This window comes from Alligator mississippiensis, chromosome 5 (assembly GCF_030867095.1).
Source record: "Alligator mississippiensis isolate rAllMis1 chromosome 5, rAllMis1, whole genome shotgun sequence".
In the NCBI taxonomy this organism is placed as follows: domain Eukaryota; kingdom Metazoa; phylum Chordata; order Crocodylia; family Alligatoridae; genus Alligator; species Alligator mississippiensis.
The window spans coordinates 138326931-138354588 of NC_081828.1; the positions used below are offsets into that span (position 1 = coordinate 138326931).

The 27658-nt window shown below is 40.3% G+C and overlaps 1 protein-coding gene across 2 annotated transcripts in view; it reads right to left on the reverse strand.

Moving 5' to 3' along the window:
* DNAJC13 (DnaJ heat shock protein family (Hsp40) member C13) overlaps positions 1 to 27658 on the reverse strand; it is an 82248-nt gene that overhangs the window by 39231 nt on the left and 15359 nt on the right. Inside the window, exons 3-23 of one of the 2 annotated variants that reach the window (XM_059728782.1) lie at positions 24784 to 24859; positions 24070 to 24219; positions 23614 to 23655; positions 21232 to 21432; positions 19475 to 19681; positions 19287 to 19382; positions 18753 to 18844; positions 17027 to 17193; positions 16831 to 16910; positions 16573 to 16742; positions 15461 to 15560; positions 15009 to 15116; positions 13927 to 14082; positions 12927 to 12983; positions 11717 to 11838; positions 10865 to 10940; positions 9170 to 9265; positions 8763 to 8906; positions 7240 to 7254; positions 6387 to 6469; positions 5505 to 5658 (exon numbers count right to left, since the gene is read on the reverse strand). In XM_059728782.1, coding sequence (XP_059584765.1) covers positions 5505 to 5658; positions 6387 to 6469; positions 7240 to 7254; positions 8763 to 8906; positions 9170 to 9265; positions 10865 to 10940; positions 11717 to 11838; positions 12927 to 12983; positions 13927 to 14082; positions 15009 to 15116; positions 15461 to 15560; positions 16573 to 16742; positions 16831 to 16910; positions 17027 to 17193; positions 18753 to 18844; positions 19287 to 19382; positions 19475 to 19681; positions 21232 to 21432; positions 23614 to 23655; positions 24070 to 24219; positions 24784 to 24859 — 2392 coding nt within the window. The remainder of the gene's footprint in view (positions 1 to 5504; positions 5659 to 6386; positions 6470 to 7239; positions 7255 to 8762; positions 8907 to 9169; positions 9266 to 10864; positions 10941 to 11716; positions 11839 to 12926; positions 12984 to 13926; positions 14083 to 15008; positions 15117 to 15460; positions 15561 to 16572; positions 16743 to 16830; positions 16911 to 17026; positions 17194 to 18752; positions 18845 to 19286; positions 19383 to 19474; positions 19682 to 21231; positions 21433 to 23613; positions 23656 to 24069; positions 24220 to 24783; positions 24860 to 27658) is intronic. The other variant, XM_059728783.1, reaches the window with a different exon arrangement.

The following is a 27658-nucleotide window of genomic DNA, read 5'->3' on the forward strand; positions in this document are numbered from 1 at the left end:
ATATTCATCTTGTGGTCAATCATGACCCTCAAGTCGCTTTCAGCTATGGTATTAGCAAGCGTAGCACTGCCAAGACTAATAGTACTGCCAAACCTATCAGTAAAAAGATGTCTAGGGCAGAAAAAAAAAAAAAATACATGTTCCAGGAGGTATGAGGCAATGACCAAAACTAAGGTGATCTCTAAGTAGATATTCTGCATGTTTTCAGACAGGAAGTCCCTGGAGAATTAGCCCAATGGTGCATTATGGAATAATACGTACTACTCTAGATATTACCAACTTAAATACTCTTATTTAAGTATCTGGTACAGGAGATTACTACAGTATCCCGTATTATGCCAATACCACTAACAATTAAGTACCAACAGCCAAAAAAATCTCAGTACAAGAAGTAGAAGCCATATAGGATCATAGGGAAATAAGGCAGGAAGGGACCCCCACACAGGGTCATCTAGCCCAGCCCCTGCTCAAGGTAGGATCATCCCCGACTAAACCATTTCGTTCAAATGAATGTGAAAACCTCCAAGGATGGAGATGCCACAATTTCTCTAGGTAGCCTGTTCTAATACTTAACTATCAGTCAGAAAGTGATCCCCCAATTTGAACTAGATTTCCCCTGCTGAAGCTTACAGCCATTGTTTCCCATCCTGTCCCTTACAGCCACAGAAGAAAGCCCATCTCCTCTATAATCACCCTTTAGTCACGTTTCAAGACTTATCAAAATCTCCCCTCAGTCTTCTCTTCTCTCAACTAGTTCTTTCAGCATTTCTTCATAAGTCCTGCCTCTGAGGCCCTTAATCATTTTTGTTCATCTACCCCAGACTCTTTTCAAACAATCCACATTTTTCTTGAAGCTTCAGGCCCAAAACTGGACTCAGTACTCCAAGTGAGGCCCCATCAGTGCCTAATAGAGCAGAAGAATCACTTCCTTTGATTTGTAAGTTACGCTTCTGTTAATACAACCCAGCATTCTGTTGGCTCATTCAGCTTGTGGTTCACTGTAACCCACTAGGTCCATCTCTGCAGGTCAGTCATTCCCCAGTCTGTATTTGTGAATGCAATTATTCCATCCCAAGTGCAGGACTTGGCAATAACCTTTGCTGAATGTCATCTGATAGACTAGAGAAGTGGATAATCAATCTAGGTCATTCTATATCCTAGCCCTACCTGCTGGAATGCCTGCCAACTCCACCCAACTTGGGAGGCATCTGCATGCCGGCTAGGCATGCACTCGATCCCATTGTTCAAGTCATTAAGAATGAACATTGGACTCGAGAGACTCCACTACACATTTAGCCAGAACTCATTGATGATTCAAGCAGTTAAGTATCTACTTCACAGCACTTGCATCTTGTCTGCATTTCCTTAGCCTGTTAATGAGAATGGTCATGAAAGATGGTATTAAAAGCCTTGCTAAAGTCATGGTACATCATATCCACTGTTCTTCCATCTACCAAGCCAATCACCAAGGAAATCAGGTTGGTCAGGCAAAACTTGCTCTTGGAAAATCCATGCTGGTTGTTCCTGATCACCTTGTTCTCCTCTAGGCATTTCACAATGGGTTCCTTGAGGACCTGCTCCATCTTTTCAGGCATTGAGGTCAGGCTGACTGGTCTGCAATTCCCTGGATCCCTCCATCTTCTCCTAAAAGGATAGTACTATTTGCCTCCCCCACCCCAAGCATCCAGGACCCCACCTGAACCTGAGGGGGCAGTGCATGTACCTTCAGGAGGCCTTAAAATGCCTCTACGCTAATGCTTGTAGTATGGGGAACAAGCAGGAGGAACTTGCCCTCCTACTAGCTAACACAAACCCAGACATAGTGGGGCTCACTGAAACTTGGTGGGATCCAACACATGACTGGGTGGTAAACATCAAGGGCTATAGGCTGTACAGGAAGGATAGAACAGGGAGGAAAGGTCGGGGTGTGGCGCTCTACATCAAAGAGCAATACACATCCTCAGCAAACACCACTGGGTCAGAGGACAGGCAGACTGAAGTACTCTGGGTCTGTATGCAAGGAGGTTGGGGGGGGGGGGGGGGGCGGAGAACAGACCCAATGGTAGGGGTCTACTACAGGCCACCCAACCAGGGGGAAGAGCTGGACTGGGAATTCTCAGGTCAGCTCGCGAAGGCAGTTAAGTCAAGGGACATGGTCATCATGGGTGACCTAAACCATCCGGACATCTGCCGGGAAGAGCAGTCAGCCAGGTCTGACGGCTCACGTAGGTTCCTAGCCGAGTTACAGGACCTCCATCTAACCAAGGGAGGTGCACAGTCCCACCAGGGGAAATGTCTTGCTGGACCTGGTCCTGGCCACAGGCAATGACCTGGTGAGGGGACTGTGGGTTCTCAACCACCTGGGCAATAGCGATCACCACCTACTGGAATTCACCATCCAGCGTAGGGTGTCAGAGACCTGCAGCAAGGCAGCAGCCCTGGACTTCAGGAGGGTGAATTTCAATGAGGTGAGCAGACTAGTGGGGGAGGCAGAGGTCCCAGAGGGGAGGGAAGTTGGGAGTCGAAAAAGAGCGGTCGTTCCTTAAGGAGACGATCCTCCAAGCCCAAAGGGTGACAATCCCCACACAGATCAAGAAGGGGGCAGGAGTGCTCAAAAGCCCCCTTGGCTCACCAAAAGCATCCACAAATGTCTCAAAGCTAAAAAGGAGGCATACTCCCAATGGAAAGGAGGGGCCATCACCAAGGAGGATTATACCTCCATTGCCCAAGATTGTAGGGGGGCTGTTAGGAAGGCTAAGGCAGAGACAGAACTGGGACTAGCAACCCAGATCAAGGACAAGTAATCTTTTTTTAAATACATAGGGGGTAAAAAGAAGGTACCGGGTAACGTAGGGCCTCTGCAGGACACACTAGGAAATCTCGCAGACACACCAGATGACAAAGCTAACTTCTTTAACAATTTCTTTGCCTCCATCTTTTTGAGCAGGGACCAGCATCTCCCCACTAGGATCCCTGATGGACCCAGGGGAGGTGCAGCTAGGCCCAGGGTCAGTGAGGATCCAGTCAGAGAACTTTTGGTGGGTCTAGACGTGTTCAAGTCAGCAGGTCCAGACGACCTCCACCCCAGAGTGCTGAGAGAATTAGTAGAGGTCACTGTGGGACCCCTGGCACAGCTTTATGAGCACTTGTGGTGCTCTGGTGAGGTGCCAGAGGACTGGAAAAGGGCCAATGTGGTCCCCATTTTCAAAAAAGGGAGGAAAGAAGACCCAGGCCTGTTAGTCTTACTTCAGTCCTGGGGAAGCTCTTTGAGAAAGTTATCCAGGAGCACATCTGCAAGGGACCAGCAGGGGAGATCATGTTTAGGGGCAAGCAACATGGGTTCATTTGAGGCAGGTCCCATCAGACCAACCTGGTGGCCTTCTATGACCAGGTCACAAAATCCTCGGACCCAGGTGTTGCAGTGGATGTAGTCCTTCTGGACTTCAGGAAGGCCTTTGACACCATCTCTCACCCCGTCCTCATTAAAAAAAATTAGGTGACTGTGGTGTCAACCCCTACACAGTCAGATGGGTCGCAAATTGGCTGGAGTGGTGGTGGATGGGTCTTTTTTGACCTGGAGGGATGTGGGCAGTGGGGTCCCCCAGGGCTCGGTCTTTGGGCCCATACTGTTCAACATCTTCAGTGACTTGGATGACGGGGTGAAAAGCACTTTGTTCAAGTTCACAGATGACACTAAGATGTGGGGAGAAGTGGACATGCTGGAGGACAGGGACAAGCTGCAACTAGATCTAGACAAGTTACAGGGGTAGGCAGATGAGAACAGGATGGGTTTCAACACTGACAAGTACAAAGTACTGCACCTGGGGAGGAAGAACCAGCAGCATACCTACAGGCTGGGGAACTCCCTTCTCATCAGCACCAAGGCAGAAAAGGATCTTGGAGTCATTATTGATGCCAAAATGAACGTGGGCCAACAGTGTGGGGACATGGTCAGGAAGGCCAACTGCACTTTGTCATGCATCCACAGATGCATCATGAGCAGGTCCAAGGAGGTGATCCTCCCCCTCTATGCAACACTAATCAGGCTGCAGTTGGAGTACTGTGTACAGCTCTGGGCACCGTGCTTCAGAAGGGATGTAGTCAGCATCAAGGGAGAGTCCAGAGGAAGGCAAAGATGCGGACGTGCCAAAACAACCACACTTGATTCAGTATGTACCAAGATGCTATAATCAGATTCCTTTATCTCATTTAGAAAGCCAGATATACTGTTAATGTGCAAGCACTGCTTGCATATTAAAAGTACTCCATCAATAAACTTGTTCCTTAGTCTCATTTTAGAAGCATATTTTAAAGTGTAAACCATTTTGATGCATTCCTCTTAAAGTACTCTCAATGAAGCCTTTCTTTTTAGAAAAAAAGAATGACAGACTTGGGTTTCCTGCATAATTTCTAGTGACCATAAAAAAAAAAAGCCAAAATGCAAGGCATATGAACAGTTGTAGATTACATACTTTCTGCTTGCCCATATCCTGTTTTAACACATTGTTAAATTGCCTCTGCCTTTAGTGCAGCAGTTTCCCCGATGAGATTCTCTGCAGAGATAAAGGTTTCTACTTCCTTCCACCCTTTGGTATGACTTCATTCTGCTCCCTACTTCTGCCTAGCTAGTCTGGTATAAAAGGAGAGGGCAATGCTGTAAAGTATTGCCAGTTCAAGTTCAAACACTGAAGCATAAGAACAAGTGTTAAGAATTAAAGGCAGATCAACTTGCCCTGCTGCCACACAGCTAAGAGTATTTGGAGTCCAGAATTAAAAGCATAAAGAAAAGTCTCCAAGATTACCCATGTCCAATAGTTAAAAAAAAAAAAAAAACCAGAATCCTGGAGAAGTTTTTACTTTTTAGAACCAAGGTAGTCCTAGCTTGAAGGCTTTTCCTTGACCTGGTTCAGGGTTTCCAACTTCGGTTATCACTTAAGATTTCAAAGTTATGGTCTTATTCACATAAGAGCTCTGGACAAAATTTTGCTCTGGAGTTAGAAGTGTCAAAGATATGTTCAGATGTCCTAAGCCAGGGGTGGGCAAAATGTGGCCTACTAGGCCAGTCTACACAGCCTGTGGGGCCCCTACAAAATTTAGAAAAAAAATTATCTGCCCCTAGCTGCCTGTCATGCAGCTCTCAATGGCTTGCCAAAACTCAGTAAGCAGCCCTCTGCCCAAAATAATTGTCCGCCCCGGTCCTAAGCAAAGGACTTTTGTCCAATATTTTGTTTTAGCAAGATTATAAAAAGATTTATTGGAACCTTATTTAGTCTGTACAAGGCCCATTTGGTCAGAATGTTTAGTGATTTTTTACCTGCATTTATGTAGCTTATTCATAAAGGAACATAGGTTTGTAAGAGTTACACAAATTGCCAACTTGAGCTGATAATGGAGGTTCAGGATGCATATAGTAATCTAGAGAAACAGTCTGCACAAACATTAGAACCAAGTAACATTTCTAATATTGAAAAAAAAAATAATCTAGTCAAAGTAAAAAGGTTTACCTCAAATTCCTGATGGTTCCATGAGATTATATTAGCACTGCCAAGTTCTCTGTCAATATTAAATGCTCTCATTTCAGACTCAAGGGTATCTCTTAGTTCTTCCCGTGTTTTGAAGTTCCAAATCAAGTTAGACTTAGCATGATCCTGAAGAAATCTAGAGCAACACACACACACACACACACACACACACACACACACAGTAGCAAAGTGATAAAGTTTAGAGGCTGTGTCCACAACAGCACAGACATTTGTTTCCCTGGGAATAAAGTAGCAGTAGCAAACCTTGTGCCACTACTACTTGTGGCCAGGGAATGCCCATGCCACACACCCTCTGGCATACAGTAGGTTATCCTGGATGGGGTACAGAAAGCTGGGACCAGAAGCCTTACTTGGGGCGGGGGAGGGGGGGGGGGTCTTGGGGAGCTGCATCCATGGTGCTCCTACAGCTGAGAGCCTAGCAAGCAGCTGGAGCATGGCTCTAGCCAGGCTATGGTTTTGGGAAGTGCATGCTGCTACTACATGCACTGACCCACTTTGTGGTTTTTTTGTTTGTTTTTTCTTTATTGTACAAGGTTTTTGTTTTGTGTTTAAAACAGTTTAGTAAATGTAACAGTGTAGATTAATACCACGTCTTATTAGGATTCACTATGTGCATCTCAGAAGCAGTCTAGAGTTTCTATGATGCGTTTCAAAGTTCTCTGCTTTAGAGTATTTTTTTTTTTTTTTTTTTTAAAAGCAAAGCAGAAAACTTTCTAAAGTAACAGTTAAAACACAACTTCAGAACTGGAGCTGAGGTAGAGCTGTATTTTCTGTCAAATTAACTTCCTTAATTGGAAAAAAAAATGGATGCACACGACTATCGAGTACAGTACATCTATTTACCTGTAGTAGAAGAGATCCCAGTTTACTTCAATTTTTATTCTTTGCCTTCGTTTCCTTAGTATCACTGGCTTTTGATTGATGTTCTGCAATTAAAACAGCCAAAAATTTAGTACCAATTGTTCTAGCCCTAGCAAATACCCCTCAGTGATTTTACTTGTTACATGTTTTTATGAAACTGATTTCTCAGAAGTAAAACAAAGTAAACCTGGTTTGATTGCTAAAGTTCAACGCATCTGCTTTGAGAGCTAGTTTTTCTCGCTTACTGATTTCTTAGAGTAACAGAACTGAACTTCAACAAGCAACTTGCACCATTTATGCATGCTGTTATTCATGTCAGGTTAAATACAAAAATCAAATCATTCCAGAGAAAAACTTTCAGCCACATACCAAATACTTTAATGCATTAGTCATTTTATTGGACAACCTTTTTAAAAAAAAAAAAAAAGCCAGCTCCCATCACCATAAGCACCAAGTTAAGTAAAACATGATAATCCTATACTATGTCTGCTCTTTAACATGCGCATGTTAACCTTGCAGTAAGACCATCTACAAATCACCAAACTGAAGAGCAACTAGCAAACTAAACCAAACCACTTTTTTTTTTCCTCTTCTTCTTAAAAAGACAGTAACTACAAAAAGTAGCTATAAGGCTCAGAAACAACAAAAGAAAAAAAGAGAGTCTGCTTTGAGCATAGAAGCATACCAAGAAAAAAGGAGCCTCAACCTGGGTTTGACTACTGAAAGATTCTATTTGATCAACATACATCTACAACATACATTGCTAGACAAAACACCACATGCTACACAGAATTCAAACCAACACAGTCTATACATTTAGCATAAACTCACTCACCATATTGTTTCTGTCCTGATTTTGATTGAAGGGGAAGAGAAGAGGGAATATTTTAAAAATTTAAATAAAAAACTTACAACCAAGTATTTTAAAAGGGTAACAGTGTGCTAAGTAATTTGCTTTTTGTATAAAACATTAAAAGAAAAAAGTGAACTGAAGTATACTCAAATATATTTTTGAGATAGTAGTATTACCCCTTGTATGCTATCTTTCCCAGCTTTAACATTGTTCTATTTTGTTTAAAAGTGAAAGATTTAAATACACAACTCCTCAAGACTTGCCTACACAAGTTTGCCAAAAGCAAAAAGGCAGCTCTCCATTTTTAAGTCCAGCTTTCACTGTCGAGATTATTCTTGGGACTGAGATACAGGCGACATCAGGTTGCATTATACAAAGCCCAAGTCACTTGTTTACTGTCTTAAGGGGTTGGTTGTTTCGGTGGGGTTTGGGGGGGGGGGGGGGGAGGGGGAGGGAGGTTTGGGCAGGTAAAGTTAAACATATATGTTGTGCTTCCCCCATTTCACTCTTCCCTGTACATAGTAAAGTGACAAGCCCTCTAGATACTTCAGAGATGAGGAGTTTGAGATCAATGCTTAGTTCCTCACCAGCTTCCAACAAATGCAGAGAGCTCAATAACCAAAATTAAAAAAACCCTTAAAGTAGCAGCAAGAAAATATCAAACCAAACAAAACAACTGAAATTCACAGGAAAGAGGACCTTACTGAAGGCAAGAGAAAGACCACAAACAGAAAGAAAAGAAATGTGATCTCTGGTTTCCTTTCAGGGAAGGAAACAAGTAGTGAATTCTTCTTAGCTCTCAATTAGTACTACACCATCTTAAAAAAGTCATTTCAAAATTACTTGAAAGGAAGTAAGGATTAAAACAAGCAAAGTCAGCAAGAAATCAACTAACCTTAGGTAACTACCCACAATTAGAGAGTCAAGTAATTCCAAAGCTTGGAAGTCTATATTAATCCATCCAAAGGCAGAACTCTATTTTGCCAAATACAGTTGAAACCATGTTAAGTACAATGACGACAATACAAGAGCCACCTCAAATATACTGAAAATGAACAAACAAACACTTTCCTACGAAATTACTGTTTAACAAACTTGTTTGTAAAGTCTTTTAAGATGTTTGGTGCAAAGTCCACGTACTCCAGAGGGTACAAGAGTATCATTAACTGTAACTTAAAAACTTTGCAGGTAATTCAATTAACAAAAATAGCCACAGAAGATGAGAAAGTGTGAATGCCAAAACACTAATATGCAGTAAATGGAGTTGATGGAATAGCAAGTCTCAGCCATTTAAAATTAAGAACACAGCTTCTACCAATATGGAAACATGGAATTATTTGATACAGCATAATTAGACTCCATTTCCACTGCTCTCCCCTGAATGGAATCCCAGACTGAAGCCCAACATTTACACTGGATCAATCATGTCCATAGGCTGCAGTAATTAATACTTTATGAAGAGTCAAGATTTATTATTATTTACATCTACAAACTTAGGTGTTTACCTCCTTTTGAGCAATGCCCATTCTGTCCCTCCAGTGCATCAACACCAGATCTACTTTTTCTTTGGCAAATTTTTCTACTTCTTTTGCAGCTTTTCCAGCCAGTCTCTGCCACTCCGGCACTTTATTAAATTTGCCATACTGATCCTATAGAATAGAACCAATAAGAAACTTGTGGTTAAGATTACAATCACTCTGAGGAATATTAAAAAAAAAAAAAAGGGAGGGGAGGAAGGGGAAAGACTACATCAGTACTATTTTTTAATCTGCAAGAGCCAGACTTCACACAATCTATTAAGCTTAAAAAGGAATTGGAAAAAAGATCTCTTCACCATTCAAAAACATGGGAGAAGTGGGGAGTAGGGGTGGAGGCAAGGCAAGGAGAAATATGGGAGCTTTTCCCTACTTACAGTTGCAATTTTTAAGTTGTCCCTAACATGCATCCGATCAGCGTCTCTCTCAGGAACAGAATCAGCACTGTCCAGGTATGCCAGCAAACCTGGGGGCTAAAGCCATTAAAAACCAAATCTGAAATCAGGTTTCTGAATGTGTAAGTAAAACATAGTACAATGCAAGGAATGTTTACCACTTACTCTAGAAGAACATTTGGGTTTGATTTTACCACCCAAGATTAGGCTGTGCCAGAAATAAAGGTTGGGATGGGTTAGAAAAAGACTTGGTTTCCCTTGGGCATGTTCACAAGTTACTTCCCCTACAGAACCACCCCTTTGATGTCCAAAACATCTAGGTTAAACTAGAAAGCAAGTTCGTTGCTTAAGTTAGAGATGGATGCTGTGGGCAAAAAAAAGTTGTACAGTGAGATAGGCAGAGACTTAAGTGCAGTGAAGCCAGCCTGGACCACTAGGTTGTTTGTACATCTTCCACAGAACTCTTCAAATGATATTTTCCAGAGGTTTAAGCTTGGTTTTAAATAGATAAAATTCTTATGGAAAGACCAGAAAACCCTTTGGCATTAAGACAGTCTACCTTGCCTTTCAAATCCTAGAATTTTCATGCTGAATGCTTTAAGAATTAGTGGGATAACTTGCCCAAGAGGAAAGATGAGGAGGAAAAGAGCCACCACAAATCAACTCTTCAGCACAACTGAAAACTCTAAAAAGAAACTTGAGCATATGTCCCCCCCTTGCTGTGTGGAATATTTCTCATGCCGTGTATACACCCAGCATGTTTTAAGTTTGCCAGAATCATTAGTTGAAGACTAAAAGAAGAATAGTTAAGTCTGCCTTGGTTGGTCCTGTTTCAAGTTCTCTTACACTGCGCTCCCATAATATCCAAGTATCTTCCAAATTACAATCTACTACAAGCAGCAAGAGCTCCATTCACAAGCTATGGCTTTGGAAGCCTACTCAGGACAGAGGTACTGGCCTAGATAACTATACTACCATATTCCCCTTCCTTTCAAAAGAAGGGATTTCCTTAGTATGGGGAAATAAAGTTAGTTACTACAATATTTAAAAATGCTTTTTAGTCTATTTTGTCCATTTAAAAACAAAACATACACCAAGATTTGCTAGCATCCTTACCTTGTTAGACCTTCCTTTCCCCATATTAGTTTTACTCCTGTATCTGTTCAATTGTAGATAATCTCTAAATTGGTTTGGAGCTTTTGTCCTTTTCATGCCCCCTTACACTGGATCCCATTCTCCAGTTAAGACCAAGAGATCCTCTTATCTTAAGCCCCCCAAAACCCCACACCTTACTCCCAGCCTACTTCCCAATTAAGACAGTGCACATATACCCCCTTCCCCCTCCTTATTCTGCTAGAAAATTCACTTTTCCATTCAAGCTCCTGCTTATTCTGTGACTGATTTCTTTATTGACTCGCTTAAAATAAATAAAAATCACAACTCCTTGTATGAAATAGGTATTCAAGTTTAACAGGCTCTTCTTTATCCCCACCCTTCCCAAAAACTCTTCCCACCCTCCAGCCAGTCTGTTTTAATGCACATGTGAATTAAGACAGGCTATGCAGGCATCTCTGTACAACAAGGGGAAGGGGGAAAGTATTTTAGAAAATATAAAAAGTTTAGGATACTCTTCAACACCATCACCAAATAGTTTGTAAGCTTAAGGTAATTCCTTACCAAAATTCGTTTCAACAAGTTCATAGCAGTTGCATTTTCAGCTGTCCAAAGGCCCACTAAATGTCTACTTAGCTGCCTGAAATACATTAAGAATTAATAAAGGCTTTAACTATTTTTGAAACAGTACCATAATGTCAAGATGACATGCTGTCACATTCAAATACCAAGATGATTATTAGCATTCAATACCAATATATGGGGCAGAGAGAGAAGATTTTGTTACCAACTTCGACATTTGTTTCCAAGGGAAGCACCACACTCAAAAAGACATTTAGCATCTATTAAGTTAAGCATGTTTAGTTGGAGCTTTTAAAATAAAGCAAAGACACCCAACGTTTTCCTGAATCCTTCCAAAGTTAAACTTCGCTGATTTATTGCAAAATCATCTTCTCTACTAGCAAAGCGGTTTTTTTTCTACTCAATTATCCAAGCACTAGTTCTAAACTATGACAAGAAGTTTCAAACTCATCCTGGGAGCTTGCAACTCTAAACTAGATTAACTGTCCCCCCAGCTCTCCCATTCTGCAGACAATGATTTTCCTGTATTAGCCTACCTCAGGTTTCCAGAAGAGGTAGAGTTAAACTGCCAGTAGCCTCTGATCATTAAGACCACATTGCTTCAAACAACAAGTAAATTACAAAATCTGGTGTTAAATCTTTTGACTTAAAGTATACAGGACTGCTAGCTAAGCACCAGGAAAAGAGCTACAAATTATGTCATTTGCTTAGTTAAATATGTAAACTAAATTTAAAGCTTTAAAACACTTGCAGTGTGCCTACCTCTAAAGAATAATTCTAAGAGGAGCTTCCACTTTAGTTTTGTGGAAAGTTTCACCTAGAAGACAAACTTACCTATTTGTAAGCATCCTTTGATCTGTGCTAACTGTAAACATAGCAGTATGCAAGTGACGAGGTAAGGCACCTTCACTGAGGGCAAGATCTTGCATTTTGGTAGCAATTTCTTTATCTCCTTCCTTAGAAAACAAAGAAAGACTATTACTGTAGCAAGGAGTTGCTCAGCTGTTTTCTTTAGACTATACAATTCATTAAGAAGCCATTTCTCTTGACAGATGTATGATTTTGTACAATTCTAAAAAACAGGTAAGAGCTATGCAAGGAGGATCTCAAAAGGTCTTCAAGTGACTTCTCTGCTGCAGTAAGGCTAAGAGCTCTAGTCAAGTCATAGCAACAGAGCTTCCCCAACCCGCTCCAAGCACTTAAGAAATGCCATGTCTAGAGTACGATTAGTCTTGAGACAAAATTAAATGTATACAAAGCCAAGTTCGAGGGAAACACCACATCCTTTTGTGATCTCAGTTACTATCTATGGATTTAGACTAAAATTGTCCTTAAAAAGATCAGCTGAATTAGTTAAGACTACCCTAAAAGAAACATTCTACTTGACCTTCAAAAATAGAACTGTTTACTGGTAATCCAGAATAAAATTCAGTCTATTTCCCTGTAGAAATAGATTGCAGCAGAAGTGTTAGAAGTGTTTTACTATTGTAGTGATGCAAGCACAATATCCACCAACATTTGATCCCATCTATGCATACAACTGACTGTATAAGAGACTTAGTGGCATTACAGCTTCTCCCTAGATTTGCCATGAACATGCCAGTCAGCTCTTAAATTTAGAGAAACTTCAAATAGGAATGATTATGCATTGCCATTATTACATCAGGTAAGCCTAACAAAAACTGACAGAGCAGTTTTGTTGCACACAAGTGTTTCAAGTTGTTGTCAATTTAAAATCCCAAAATTTAGACAGTCTAAAAAAAAAGTCTCCAGTCATTTGCAGCTAAACTCTTGTAATACTAAATTTGTTGCCTACATCCATCTACTCCATCCAATAGACATTTCAGTTCTTAAAAGAATGGCACTAACAGCTGTATACCAGCTATTACAAAACTGAGAAATTTACCCCAAGAGAGTGCTGAAATTGATTATTTACATTTTAAAAAGCAAAGGCCCATTTGAAAGCTCAGTGAAGCCCACTTGACAGTTAGCATGTTATTCCCAGTGGTCTTTAACCACCCCCTGCCACCCCACCAAGTCTCACCTCTATTATTGCCTTCATTACCAAGCCAGCTCCTTTTACAATTGCCATGGAAGGATGCTACAAAAAGAGTTATAAAATTACTATGAAATATTATATAAAAACTTAAGATTTTTTTTGGTTAATGAAAGTGGATAACTTGGATATTAGCAACTGGTATCCAGCTGTACCAAATGTAATCTATAGTTCTTTGGAAAAAAAAAAGTGGTCCAGAGAACCAAAAAAAATTACAAGGCTACCTTATTCTTCTGAAGAACAGTTTGGATAAGGCTTTGTATTAGTATCAGATTACTACACCCTTCATAAAAACCAAACAAGTCACCTATATATAGCAAACCTATAGAATTTTTGCATTTTCCACCCGCCCCCCTCCCCACAACTTTTTTGAAAAAGAGTGTGCAAACAAAGACCAAGTATTTGGAATCAAATACTGCCTGCAAGCTAATCAAATATGCAGATGCTGTTTCTGCAGAAACTTGGTCACAGTTAATTAGGAGCTGCTTTCTGGTTTTAAAAGTTGGTTTTTAGACCAGGATTCCAAAGTTAAAATGGTAATCAAATAATTCTTGTGCAGTACACTGTAGCCCTACTGCTGGATTCCCACTGACTGGTCCTATGACCCCTCACTTGGTAGGCTTCTAGCTGTCCCTCTGTCGAGTTGTCTCGTTATCTGTAGAATTTCACTGAAATCAGAAGTTGCCCAACTACTGCCTACACAACAGTCAGACACTTTCACTACGCACTTTCTCCTGCCCAGTACACCAAATGTAGTGCGAGCCGAGGACCAGTTTTGGAGAAGCCAGTAATGGAGGTGTTGGCTCTAGTTGGCCCAGCTCCGTTTGACAATAAGAAATGTACACACTAAAAACTTCACCACAAAAAACCTCCGAATCTGCCAGAGTCTAGACCTTAACCAAAATGTGGCCATAGTAAGTTACTGGAGAACGTCCACAACCTTATTTTTGTTCTTACTTCTTATTTTACCACACTACTATGGTCTCACCTGAAAGAGTTTAAACAGTGTTCTCCCATTAGATGCTACCATCTCTAACAACATATCAAACTGCTGCCCTTCAGTTGTTTCACTATATGGAGCACAGAGGGCAAATGTAAGGAAGTCCAGAAGTGAACTAATAACTAGGGCACCAGTCCCATGATCCTGAAATATAGAAAACAAGTAGTTTAGTACCATCATGACCTACAAATCCCATCTTGTCATGTCTCTCCCCTCCCACCAACTTCATTCTAATTCGTAATCACTAGCCAGAGCCAGCCTTAGGTGGGGCAGCCACCCAGGGCACCACTGTCAGGGGGGCACCACATGCGAGCAGCAGCACTCACACTGCCCCACCCTGGCCAATCCCCAAAGGGAGGAGGAGCGGTGCCCAGCCCATCCCCTGCCCCTAGCCACAGCTCAGGAGGAGCTGGGTCAGACAGGCAGTGTGGCCAGCAGCAGTGGTGCCTGTTTGCCTGCCTTGTGTACCATGTCATCCTGCCTCCCTGCTGGACTGAGGCCCTGCCCATAGCAGTGCTGCCGACTGGGGAAAGGAATACAAGTTTGCCCAGGGTACTATTTCCCCACCAAGGCCAGTTCTGTCAGTAATATTTCAAGATAAAGAAGCCAATTTTCATTACTTAAGTGTGACAAAAATGCAGGCTCTTCCACAAGAAGAAAAATGCAGGCTATGCCATGAAGAAAAAAAAAAAAGTCTAGAGCAGCAGCAAAATCTTAAGAATATAGTCGAAAGCAATCTGAGCTTCAAAGAATACCAAGCCCCTAAAGTACCACAGATCAAGGAAGTTGCTGCTTTCTTAATATCTTTTTCCAAAAAGAAATTGTTTTAAAGCTAGAAACCCTTACAAAAAGGAGTTAGAGCAGCAACTTCCAGAGAAATTAAAGTAGCTCTGCAAGACAAACAGCTTAAAATTCAAATCTGCCCAGCTTCAAAAATGACTGGAAACTAGTCTCAGGGTTAGTTATGGTTAAGGTTTTAGTATTTCATATAATTGATCACTGAAGACCAGAACAAGCACACTTAAAAACCTTTTGATTTTCATTACAGTAAAAGTTGCTCAGTCACTTACCACATGGGAATTAAATTTCTCTAATAAGTTCTCCAGAAACTTCTTTGAAGAAAGAAGGGAAGCTTTGTTCAGCTGCTCTTGCCGCAAGTCATAGTCATCATGCATGGGCTGAGATAAAGAAAGTATTTAAATACAGTCATCCTTTAGCCCTCAAGACAAGAACTTTACAAGTCTTATACTGCAGCCATATCAGAAGACTTGCCACGAACTCATGACAAGTTATGGCAGCAAGTTCCATTTCAAAGTCAAAGTCAGTCAGGAAAGCTAGCAGGCTAACCACATGAAGGAGTTGTAATATTCAAAATTAAAGAAAAGAACCTGTGAAAACTAGTTACAATACACTGCAATTTCCATACAAACCCACTCTTTGGGTCTCTGCAATTTGGGTTTTTTGTTTGTTTTTTTCTGACAATTAAATGAAGTCACTGAGCATAATTCCAGTTAATACTTACACACATGAGGGCACACAGCATGTCAATAGAAGCATGGGTTACTCCATCATTGTTCCTTTTAAGAGCTTTTACCACTTTCACTCCTAGTCGTTCCCGAAATCTTTCAAGATAAGAAGTACATTAGCAATAGCACTTGTATATTAGATTTCTTGGGGGGGAGGGTCTCAGTTGGTCAATGCATCTCTCCCCCTTTAAAAAAAAGGTAAAAGGGGAAATCCTCATATCCCCCTGTATATTTGTCTTCTTCCCGGACAGCTAGTAACCTACATTATGGACATATGTAAAGGAGCCAAGTCCAAGACACTTTATTTTCAAGAAGAGTGAGCATATGAACTTGGCAAATCAATTACTGGCAATACATTATTTATCCTTTCACATATTCAGCATAATGTTCAGTTTATTGAATCCTCAGTAGCCCTCTAACATACATTCTCTGAATACAATAAGAGCTGAACTGACTTTTATTATGAAGGAGTCATTAACTGCAAGAATGAGAAGTTGTCTTGAAGGGAATTAAACTTCACATCTTAAAAACTTCTGAACATTGTATACACCTTCAGCCTTTAAAGCTCATTAAAAGAGTATGTATGTGAGAAATTTATGAGTGCCAGATGATCTTAAGTATAAATTCCTCCTAAATGTTAGAAGCACAGAACAGTTTTGAATACGAAAAAAGCCACCTACAGATTTACATTAAATTTTAAAATTGTAGGTCTGTGAGGAATGAATGAATTCATAATTGCACCAGATGTAATATTCTCATTTCCTTTCCTATTAAACAGCAATAGATACTATTTGCATTTTCAAGACGACACTAAACTGGTTGAGCATACTACCAGAAAAGACCAATATAAAGACTCAAGCAGAACCAACTCTTACTGTTATAAAATTAAGAGCATGAATGTTTAGTCACTAGTAAAGACAGCAGTTTATGCTACCAAAAGATCCAATATCAAGTTTTTACAACAAATTTTTTTTTAATGAAATTTTTACCTGACCCTCTGAACCCCAGACTCTGGCCAGAGTCAAAGTTGATCTTGAAAAAAGGAAGAGCTTTTTTAGAACATTAAGGTTTACTTTCAGCATTTCAAACTAGGTAATGAGCTACTTACTTTGGAAGCTGAGTAAAAGCAAGGAAGCCAGCTTTTGAAGCAACTAGTCTTCTTACAGCTTGGAACTGGCTTTCAAGCTCTGTGTTAGATGCTGCAATGTCTCCTTCTTGAGAGAGTAATGCTGTTATGGCATTATTAATCAATTTCTCCTTGTTTTCTGAGAACAGGCCCTGTAAAGATGGAAGAGGCAACTAACAAAAGGCCGTTACACATTAAAAAGGATATCAACAGAAGATTAGGATAAAGGTTTACTCTTACATCTTGTGTTACTGCATGCAGAACACCACTGTACGAGATGTTAGCATTGAACCTGAATACAGCATCTGCAAAATTGCTATCTGCAGGGAGACAAAACCAGAAGCCATGAGCTCAGCTCAACATCTAACTCATTAATTACCATACCAACAAAAAGACTTTGTACTTTGCAATGCACAGTGATCTTAAGCACACTTACTGGGAGGGGCAGCTAGGAATCTGAGATGAAGGCTCTCTACTTCCTCATCTACAGGCATGCTAAGTAATCCCCAGCGCTGGCCTTTCTGTGTTGGAGTCATTTTCACACAAACATCTCTGTTGCCAGAAGCTCTCACTCCATCCAACAAGCTAGCCAACAAAGAATCTCTGGGGGAACAAGACGGGAGAAGGAGAGAGAGAAAGATGAAAAAAAATGCATGTGTTTTGTATCCAATATATTCAAGTTTTAGTGAGGTTTCACCTTGTTAAAAAAAACAAAAACAAAAACAAAAACAAAAAAACCAAAAAGACTTACAAATGACTGAATCATGAGTGCATGCTTAAAAGAGAGAAGTTTTGTATTCCATCTTGAAGTGGAACTGGTTTACACACCGTGGACTAGACCAGGAGCGCTCAACCTCTGGCTCATGGGCCAAAATATAGCCTACCAAGCCATCACATCTGGCCTGCAGGGATCTCACCTAGTCAGGAAATTTGGCAGCAGGGGAGAAGTAGCCATTAGTATGGCCACTTTTCCCTCTGCCAAATCTGCAAACCCTGCACTACAGGCTGGGCTAGGCCACAACCCCAAACCTCCCAGGTCTGGACTGGGGCTGGTCCACACCCCCTTCCTTCTTTGCAATGGTGGGTTGACACCTGGCAATGCCCTTCCCCCACCCCCTCCCACTCTGCAAGGCATGGTTGGAACTTGGCTATGCCACCTTACCCTACAGGTCTTGGCCATAGCCCCTTCCTCCTAGTGGCCCAGGCCTCCCACATACCCTTCACAGGGGCAGGCCATGCTCCCTTCCCACTCCATGAGGCAGATCAAGCTCCTTTCCCCTGAAGGGATGAATTAAGGCTGGCTTGCACCCCGCCCCCTTCCCCCTGTGGCATATAGCAGGGATGGGCAAGATGTGGCTCACCAGGCCATTATCTGGCCCATATGGCCCCTAAAAAAAAAAAATTTAGAAAAATTAATATATATATCTGCCTCTGGCTGCCTGTCAAGCCCTTGATGGCTTGCTGAAACTCAGTAAGTGGCTCTCTACCCAAAATAACTGCCCTCCCCTGGCCTAGATGGTGCCCACCTGTGTCAGAATGGGAACACCAACTAGATCTCATCCGCAGATGGACCAGGCACTGCCTGTCTGGTCCACCAGACAAAAAGGGCTGGAGCACCACTGGACTAGACAATGCAAAAAAAAAAAAAAAAAAAAATGCAGCTTCTGGCATTTGTTACTTTCTTCATTCTTCCAGCTACCCCTGGGTTCCACATGACTCATTTTATTTAATTGTGCATAGACCATCCAGACTGTTGTGGACTGAAGAGGGATAGAAAAGAGGATGCATGACCCCTAAAACATTCAACACTGAAAAAAAGTTTAAAATGAGCACAAAGTGAATGCCTAACCTTATTTCCTTCCTCTCCAATTCTAGTTCCTGTTTGATCAGGTGTCCTAAACAATATATTTGTCATCAATACAGTGAGACAGTAAGCTTTACATCTTTAATTGACCCATCTTCAATTGGATAACCTGTATAGCTGTAGGAGACCAGCTGTTTCTTTTTAGTGGTTAAGTCAGCAAAACAGTGAAGTATGGCTTGGACTGAAGTGGGTGCAAATCCTGCCTGTGAAAAGTTATTTAAACTTCTTGGCCTACCCACAGGTCATCATTCTATTAGTTTCACATTTGAAATGACTGGTGATCAAAGAATGAAGATACCTCTCTGTTGAAGAATACTTCCGGATTTGTCCCTTGATAAATTCAATGGAAAAAAGCTGTGGATTTTCACCATCACATACTAGCGCAAACACCTGAAAAATGAGTCCATGAAATGAAGACGTCATATGACAAAACATTTCTGTGCTACTTCAGGGGGTTGTTAATTTAACAATGCAAAACAGCAGGGAATCTACATTATGTTATTATAAGCAAACTGGGGTAGATTATTAAAAACAAGCATGATACTGTTAAAAGTTGTTAGACAACAGATTTACAATTATGCATTCTGCATCTATAGAACATAGCTGACTGCACTAATATCTGTGCACACTTGCGGCCTATCAAAGGTCAGTGTCAACTTTCAGTTTCTCCTCTTGTTGCTCTATACGCAATAGGCAAGTGTTGGATTCCATCTAAACGAAGTTGGGCATTTTGGTGGGGGGTTTGTTTGTTTTTTTTTTTTATTTAAAAATTGGGGGGGGGAGGGGGGGGCTGGAGAAAGAAAAACAGAAAGCCAGAGACCATGTTACCTACCTCTTCTAGAGGTTTCAGAGTCACAATGTTATAGGTAGCTGGATCCCGTTCAACTAAACATGTTTCTGTAAGCGCCAACACTCTTCTTACAGGTTCCTTCAAGACCCAAAAGTGCATACATTAGATACAGAATACATGTTTTAGCCCCCTAAACATGTTACTTGCTCAATTAAATTTATAGATCTTACCAAGTGTCGTGGTGTTATTTTCTGAACAACAAATTCTGCTAAGGATGTGATGGATTCATCATTGCTGTATTTCCCAAAGCGAAGGTTCAAGTATTGCTCAAATTCTATAGGTTCTTTTCTTATCCGCAAGGAGATACCTATGTAATTACCAGCATGTTCTATTGCACTTTTGATAATTTCTTCCCTTTGCTCAGATGCAAACAGGTGCTGCAAATTTTACCAAAAGTTTGGTTTAATGCAATAGAAATGAGCATGAGGTATAAATTTATTTGCCTAGTTGAAAGTTTAAGACCATCAAAAGAAGTCACACAGTGCATGGCAGTCATCTTACTGGCAAAGAGTTTCATTAGAACTAGGTAATATCATTTCACAAGTACCACACACTTTCCTTCTCACTCGCATATACCCATCAACATTAGCAATATTATCAGACTTCCAAGCAGTAGTTTAGATTATGCCTTGGCTAACTGATTAAACAAGTGAATTTTCCTGAAAGAAAAGTTTATAAGCACTATTTCCCCATTTTCTGAAAGTGGTAGAATAATCAGGTTACAATGCTTTTAAATTACTGCTGACAAATTAAGTACTCAGGTTTAAGATAATTCCTATTGCAGAACTCTAGTTTCTTTGTGGGCCATTTCAGATGCCGACACTGTAGCTTCCAGTAAGTGGTTTTAAAACGCTTGCTGTAGTACAATATTTAAAGTAAGTTTAACGTTTAGCTTAAAGATTAGAAATCAAATTTAAGACACTGCCAATGCCAGCTACCACCAGTGGGTCCTTATTTTAAAAAGGAAGAACTTGGGAAGGTGATATTGCCAAGCACATCATGTTTAAACAGCCTCAAAACCAGTTTGGTTTGCACTCTTCAGCATGCATACATCACTTCCCTGCAGAAGACAGCCAGATGTGTGGACAACCCCATAGGATTCAGAAAGTCTTTGATCAAGTGCCATCCAGGAAGAGCACGCACCAACTGCTGAAGCTTCCTTAGCCTGACGAAGGGTTTTTGAACCCGAAAGCTTGCTTAAATAACTATTCTCCAACCATTTGGGTTGGTCTAATAAAAGATATCAAGTTCACCCAAGGAACCTTGTCTGCCTATGTCCTTAGACCAATACGGCTACAACCCAAACCCCTGCAACAATTAACTGTGGCACTTTAACTACCCAGTGATCTAAACTAGTGGTTCCCAATCTTTCCTACTGGGTCCCATTTGTAAAGATCCATGGCCTGTCCCAACCCACACCCTTCTGGCTCTGCTGGTGCCCAACCCCCTAGACCCCTGCCTCACTTCCCCTCCCCCCCACCCCACCTGCTGAGGCCACAACAAAGTGGCTTTGGCTCATGTGGGCAGCAGCAGAGCAAGTCCAGCCTTGGTACAGGCTGGAGGGACTTGTGCCACCCCCACTGCCCTGGGCTGGGGTTGGTGTGACATGTCACACCACCTGGTCATGGCCCCTCCCACTCCCCAAGCAGCGTCTCCTGGCCACCCTGCCCCTGTGAACACAAGCACTGGCTCCAGTGCCACCAGTTTAGCCACACAGCTTGCCTCTTCCAGCAGGGGAGAACATCTTCCTTCTGCCCTGCCACAGCTCATGACCCTTTGCAATATTCTTGACCCACAGGCTGAGAAACATTGATCTAAACTAGTTTACATCTCTTAAAACTGCAAGTTGAGAAGTACAGAATACAATAGACAGTTATGCAACAAATGTCACATTTTTATATGTATGGGCAAACTATGAAGTACTCACCAGTCTACTAAATCCTCCATAAATTATACAGAAGCCTCCCTGATAGTCAGAGAGATCAACAAAGCCTTCAATATTTCTGTAGTCATAGGAACATAGGACTTTGTTAGTTGCAGGATTAATTTGGTCAAACCCTCCAGGAGTTACTTCTAGAATCACAGGTTTTCTTGTGTCACTCCAGTGATGCTTATAACAGTTGTATCTCTATGGAAAGAATAGAACTGCTGTTAAACCCCTGAACAGGTATTTTTCATTTCTCCTGAACCAAACATTTGGCATGGTTATGTAGAAGTAACCCATGTAAAAACAAACAAACAAACAAACAAACAAACAAACCACTTGTTCAGCAGCTTTCTGATGTTCTGGCAAAAAAAAAAAAAAAAAAAAAAAACCCAAAGAAAAAACCCACAAAAATAGTTAAATCCTTTAGAGTTCTTCCATTTAGCTGAAACACCAATTCATTGTAGTCTAAAATTTTAATCTAACGAGGAAAACAAAATTACTCAAAGCAATCATGATTTTGAGCCATGGAAGAGAAAGGCAGTAATTGAGACAGTTATACTACACATTTTTAAAAAGGAAGGGTGGTATTTAATCCTCATTTCCTCTCTCTTGCATAAGTGGTAGATGCATAGAGTCACAGCATGTTCATCTGTAAGCTGCATAGGGAAACAAGGACAGCCATCTAAGAAACCAACTGTTGTGCAAGAAAAACCACTGTTCACTCTGCAACTAGCTAAAACTAGTTCAGGGAAACTTCAGTATTATTATATCCCAAGTTATATTCCAACTATAGCATCAGTTTCAGTGAAGGATCAAGTGTCAAAACCAACAAACGTCAAGAAAAAAAAAAAAAGTGGCTTCTTCCATGTAGACACCACAAAATCATACAACTATTCAATCACCACCTTGTAACCCTTGTTGAAGGTACTGTAAGTGACAAACTCAACCCCGTATCCAATACAATACTGACTTAAACAGAATCCCCACTACATTCCAATGAGTTATTAGGATGTCAATCATACTACAGAATGAACTTGTAAAGTATCCACTTCAAATTATAAGAAGATGTAGCTTTAGGAATAGTAATGGGTTAGGGTTAAAACAGCAGCATTAATAATCATGAAGGCTTGTTTATAGAAGACCAGCAATTTGACAAGCCATTGTCCAGGTAGATTAGAGCTTAGGTTTTTTTTAAACTGTTTCATTACAAACAAAAAAAAAGGTAATAATCCATTTTTTGAAGGCCGATTTAAGATGATGCATATTATAGGAAGAGACAATATCCCCCTCCACAGCCACCTCCCTCCTTGGTCACATTCAAGTTAAGTATGTTGTGCCAGGAAATAAGCACCATTAGAGAGAGTTTAGCAGAGGATGGAGACCGATGACTAGATAAGAGTTAGGGGGTTTTGTATTTATATTTTTTGGTAAAACTGTTTGGATGAATCCTCACTCCAGAGACAAAACTTTACTATATACCAGAAAGCCAATATAGTACTCCTTACTTATGATATTAGAAGTCATCAGCTCCATCTTTCAATATTTTTGACCATTAGTGAAACATTAAACAAAGAATTCTAACCCTTTTCCCACTTGCTTTACAGGTTATGAAGTAGGTGACAGATTGCAAGCGAGAAGTATATGGTAAAGTAAGCCAGAATTAAAATGGAGGCTCACAACTTTCCTGTATCTGTGTACGTCCGAGAAGATGACTACTTCTTTACACTTACATCAGCTCTTATTTGCCTTTATGATGCTTAAAAGAATGTATGCTGCATAATGGCACTCGCTATTGGGCACCTCTATTGCACATCATAAACAAATTTCTGTACAGTTTTGTAAATTTAAAACCTAAAGATTCCATTAAGAATTGAGGAGTCATTGATATTCTTTGTACGCCAGCAGTTGGACATTTTTCCATTGCCTATATACTACAGAGTGTTATTATTCACTGCAGCTAGAAATGAAGTCAAGTACCCAGGCATGATACCATTTTAGAAAAAACAGACAGCTGCATTTCCTTTAGTGAAAATATTGTCTTCGATATACATTCAAATTGAAGATGAAATTTGATTCACTAAGGAGTCCTTTCTAAGAGCTTTGCCTGTTCTTCCTGCCCCCTCATCCTCACCCAAAGCCTACACCACTTAAGTTGCAAGCAAACATCAAGTCATGAGCTTCCACAGGTTGCTTTCACATTAAGTGCATACAGTGAACCTTTCCATACAGAGACAAGTAACTAGTGATTTTCATGTACCTTTTTTAAAGGAACTGCAAAACAATTATAGGACTAGGCATTAAGTATAAAGAGACTTGCAGGCTTAAGCTTGTTCACAAAATTCTTAAAATACGACAGCTGGGGCACTTGGGTCAGATACTTACCCTTCCTGTGATTTTTCCTTCTGAGAAGTCTGTCCTGAATCTCTGTAAAACAGAGCAGTACGCTGTTTATAACTGAAATTGTAGTGAGAACACTGTTTTACTATATTAATTATTCAGAAGTGGGGGGGGGGGGGGAGGAAAACCCTCAGCCTTTCAAATGTCAAGCTATTTGCATTTAAGTCAGTTGTTCTCAAAAGACTTAACAATCACCCCTTATGTTTTAGGTAAAAATAAGTTCACTGGTAGCTTCCAACTCAATGGCCTTATTGCAGTAACAACTACAATATGCATATGACAAATGTTCAAATAAACTTGACTGCAAGAATATGTATAACTGCCTTCTCTCTCATAATGCAAAACAACACCATTTAAACAACACACACACACACACACACAGTTAACAGTAGTTTGGCAAAAGTTTAGGCATTTTCACTCTTTAATCTGGTAATTTCTTACCAATGTTTCCGTAAGGAGTTCAGTTCTGTGCTCTGTGGAAAACTTAAGTGTTTCAGACTTCTTTCCAGTCCCCTTACGAAACGTGAGGCTGAATTCTGTTCCTTGTCCTCTTCCAACAGGAGCAATACTACAGATATCACCATAAGGCCACTAAAGTACACAAAATAAAAAGTTTAATTACTGTGTTCCTGTTTCACAAAGTCTTTAATGCTTTTAAGCAATGAAGCTCAATGTAGCTATGTGTAATATTTCCTATTTAAAAACTCTAACTAGAAATTCAAGAGCTAAAGAAGGAAAAGCTATTATTAGTTAGGAAGCAACATATTAACCAAAGGTCAGAGGACTAAATTTGTAATCCCTCTCATCTCCTGCATCCCCCAAAGGGAATAGTGTTAAATTCCCCAAAGGGAAAGTAGATGTGTTAAATTGCCCTGTGATCGATAAGTTATCTTCCCTCATGTCCTACAATATGAACACAGTTTATTTTGTTAATTCAAAGACTCAGCTATGGCTCAGGTGACAATAACTCAGGTGAAATGTAGACTAATTAGAGATGATTATTACCCATACAGTAAGATGCAGCCAATACCATTTTTCCTGTTATGTTTAGCATTTCCTACAAAAGGAACCTGAGAGGCTAAAATAAGTGCATGAAATTAGGCATTTGTGATATTTTCCCCATAAGCAAAAAGGCAGTTACTATGTGGTCATTACCTGATTTGTAATTTCTAGTGTGTTTGGATTGTATGTAGTAATGGCATGGGTTCCAACTGAAAAGACTCTTTTGTACCTAAGGAAAGAGATAAGAGTGCTTAGTTTAACAAGGTTTTCTAAAATCTCAAAGCAGGGGGGAAGAAGTTGAATATTTTAGTCCCTATTATAGTGGAAACACCTTTCAAAAAACACACACACACTAACTCTGCATTCAGAGTAGGTGGATAAGTTTACTAGTATACAGTTTTATTCTTTATTTGTTCTACTCCCCCTGCTTGATTTACTAGCTATTAAAAAAACCAAACAAAAAGAGCCCAGGAAGAGTGTAGCAAGTAATATTTAAAAACAACAAAAGCCTTTTTCCCCTCTCTGTACCTACACAGATGCACAGAAAAGCTTAGTCAGTGTACTGCATTACAAGACTCAATGCTCTAAACAAAAACAAAACAAAAAAACCCCCACCATCCCATTGCAAGGTCAACGTTGTACTAACATCCAATGACAGCCAATACGGAGAAGTGGAAGAGAAAGAGATGACTAGCGTTTATATCTTCAAGCTAGCTTAAAATGCAGAGGGAGCCAGAAGTGTTGATCAACAGCAATGATCAAATGCTCCTCTCTTGCAAATGTATTGCTGTCCAAGGCAAAAAGTGTTAAAACTGCCACAAAAAAAAAAACAAAAAAAAAAAACAACAACTTGTGTGTGGTCCAAAGAAAAGCCAGTTGGAACAAGTTTACAGCAAGTAGTTGTATATGGCATCTGTTCCACTATTCCTTTCCCAGGATTTTACTAGTATCAAATCTTAACTGGAAGTATGACAGATAAGTCTGGGATTTGAGTTCTATTAGGATGTTTAGATTAAAGCTTATACATGGGTGGTGATGCAGGCTATAATATTAACTGCATAATACATGAACTTTTTAAAAAAAGTTTATCCTAACTTCAGAAGATACCAATATTTCTTGCTTAAATATGAGACTATTGATAAGGCTACAGAACTACATTTCAAGGGTGTTTATGGATGCTAGATAAAAGGCATCTCATCTGCTTAAGTCTGTTGAATATAGTGCCTAAAGATACAGTGGTTCTGTTAAAGTTACTTTCAGGAAGTCAACATTGTACAGTGTCAATTTAAGACTCTTGAAACAGGGGAGTCATCTTATACTAAGTGGCTGGCAAGTCAGTCACTTACTTGATATTCTTTGATTAGTCTCACATTTTTCAAAGAACAGCTCTGAAGAGTCAAACAACTGCTCCTGAGGTTTTTCATTCAAGACTGTTACAGTCTTGCTTACTGGTTAGCTAATACGTTAGAGACTGGCACTCAAAAGTCTGTTTTTCCCCTTTGTCAATTACTACTACAATGTTCAAGTCTTTGGACTCTAAGACTTGTTATATTGAACAAACAATCTAGTACTAATTTACCAACTTAAGTGACTAAATTAGCTTAATTTTTGCATGCTACAAAGAATTTTCAGTTTGAAAATGCAGGTTTACAAAATATTTGGAAGCTACATTAAGGGAGGAAGGGGTGAAGTAACATGAAGTTCAATGCATTCCTTACATTTTAGCTAAGGGGTGAGCAAAATGGTGGATCTGGCCAGTAGCCAGACTCCATTTCCCAGCAGCTCCTGCTCACATTGCTGCAGCCAGTTTCCATGGAGACCCCAGTAGCAGCAGCAGCAGCAGCAGCATGAAGCCCAGTTTCTGGGGAGATTGCAGCAGCACTGGCAAGGCACACAGCTGGGTGGGGAGATGCTCCGGGGCCAGGATCTTGCAGCAGTGACAGCATTGTCCGAGCCAGGGTAGAGCTACTGTCAGCTGCTCACGTGCCTCTGCTCTTTTTCTGGGAACATCTAGACTGGCTCCTTTTCAGTTAAATTGTTTTTCCTACAGACCCATGTCTCACTCTTCAATGACAAGTGTGGAAACAGATGAGTCTCTACAGACCTTTGGGTGATACTATAACCCAAATTTAGAAGTAGTAAGTATTGGTTAGAAGTAGCAAAAAGTAGTGCCTTCCAGGTCCGTCCCCCCCCCCCCTTTTTTTTTTTTTTTTTAATATAAGAAAAATGGGTACTACCAGCTACCCAGTCATAGATGGCATCTTAAAGTGTTTCCTTAGACATGAAGACCCTCTATAAGCAAAGCATCAAGAGAAGGAAAAGCACATTTAAATCCAATACTGCTTTTGCAATGTAAAAAAAAAACACCAAGTCCCTTTTTTACAAAGGGAATTTCAAGTTTAATTAAGTGACAGAATTCTACCCATCTCCAACTAATCTTGAGTCATAAGAAGAAAGGCAGTTGGACAGTCTTCGTTTCTTTCCTGATGTTGATGTTTAACAAGTATGGATCACTTTTAACATTCATTCTTCATATGTAGTATGCCACCTGCTTGTGAAGGCAAGTAAGTTGACAGTTCTCATTACACTGAACACTCCCATACTGGATTCTGGGTCTTTAAGGGTATCCATGCCTCACTTCCAATTTGAAGAAGTTTTCATAAAAGCTAGTAAAAATCATTGATCAAGTTACTGAATTCTTAGCAGAGGTTCTCCCAAAGTAAGTTCTGCCTATATTTCATACAAAATAGATTGAGAATTACATTTGTACAATTAAATGACATTTCAGAGAATAGTGATGACAATGACAACAACATACACACGTATGACAAGACTGTACAGCAGTTGCACATAGTTAAAGCTACTGTAGTTGCCAGTTTAGGTAACCTTCATGTATTATCATCATTAGTTACAACACTAACTCCTGGTTATAGCCTCAGTACAGCCAATTACTGAAATACATGGCTAACAAAAGCTTGAATAGAGACCTAAAAAAAAAAACTATCTGTTGTATTTTCCAAATGCAACT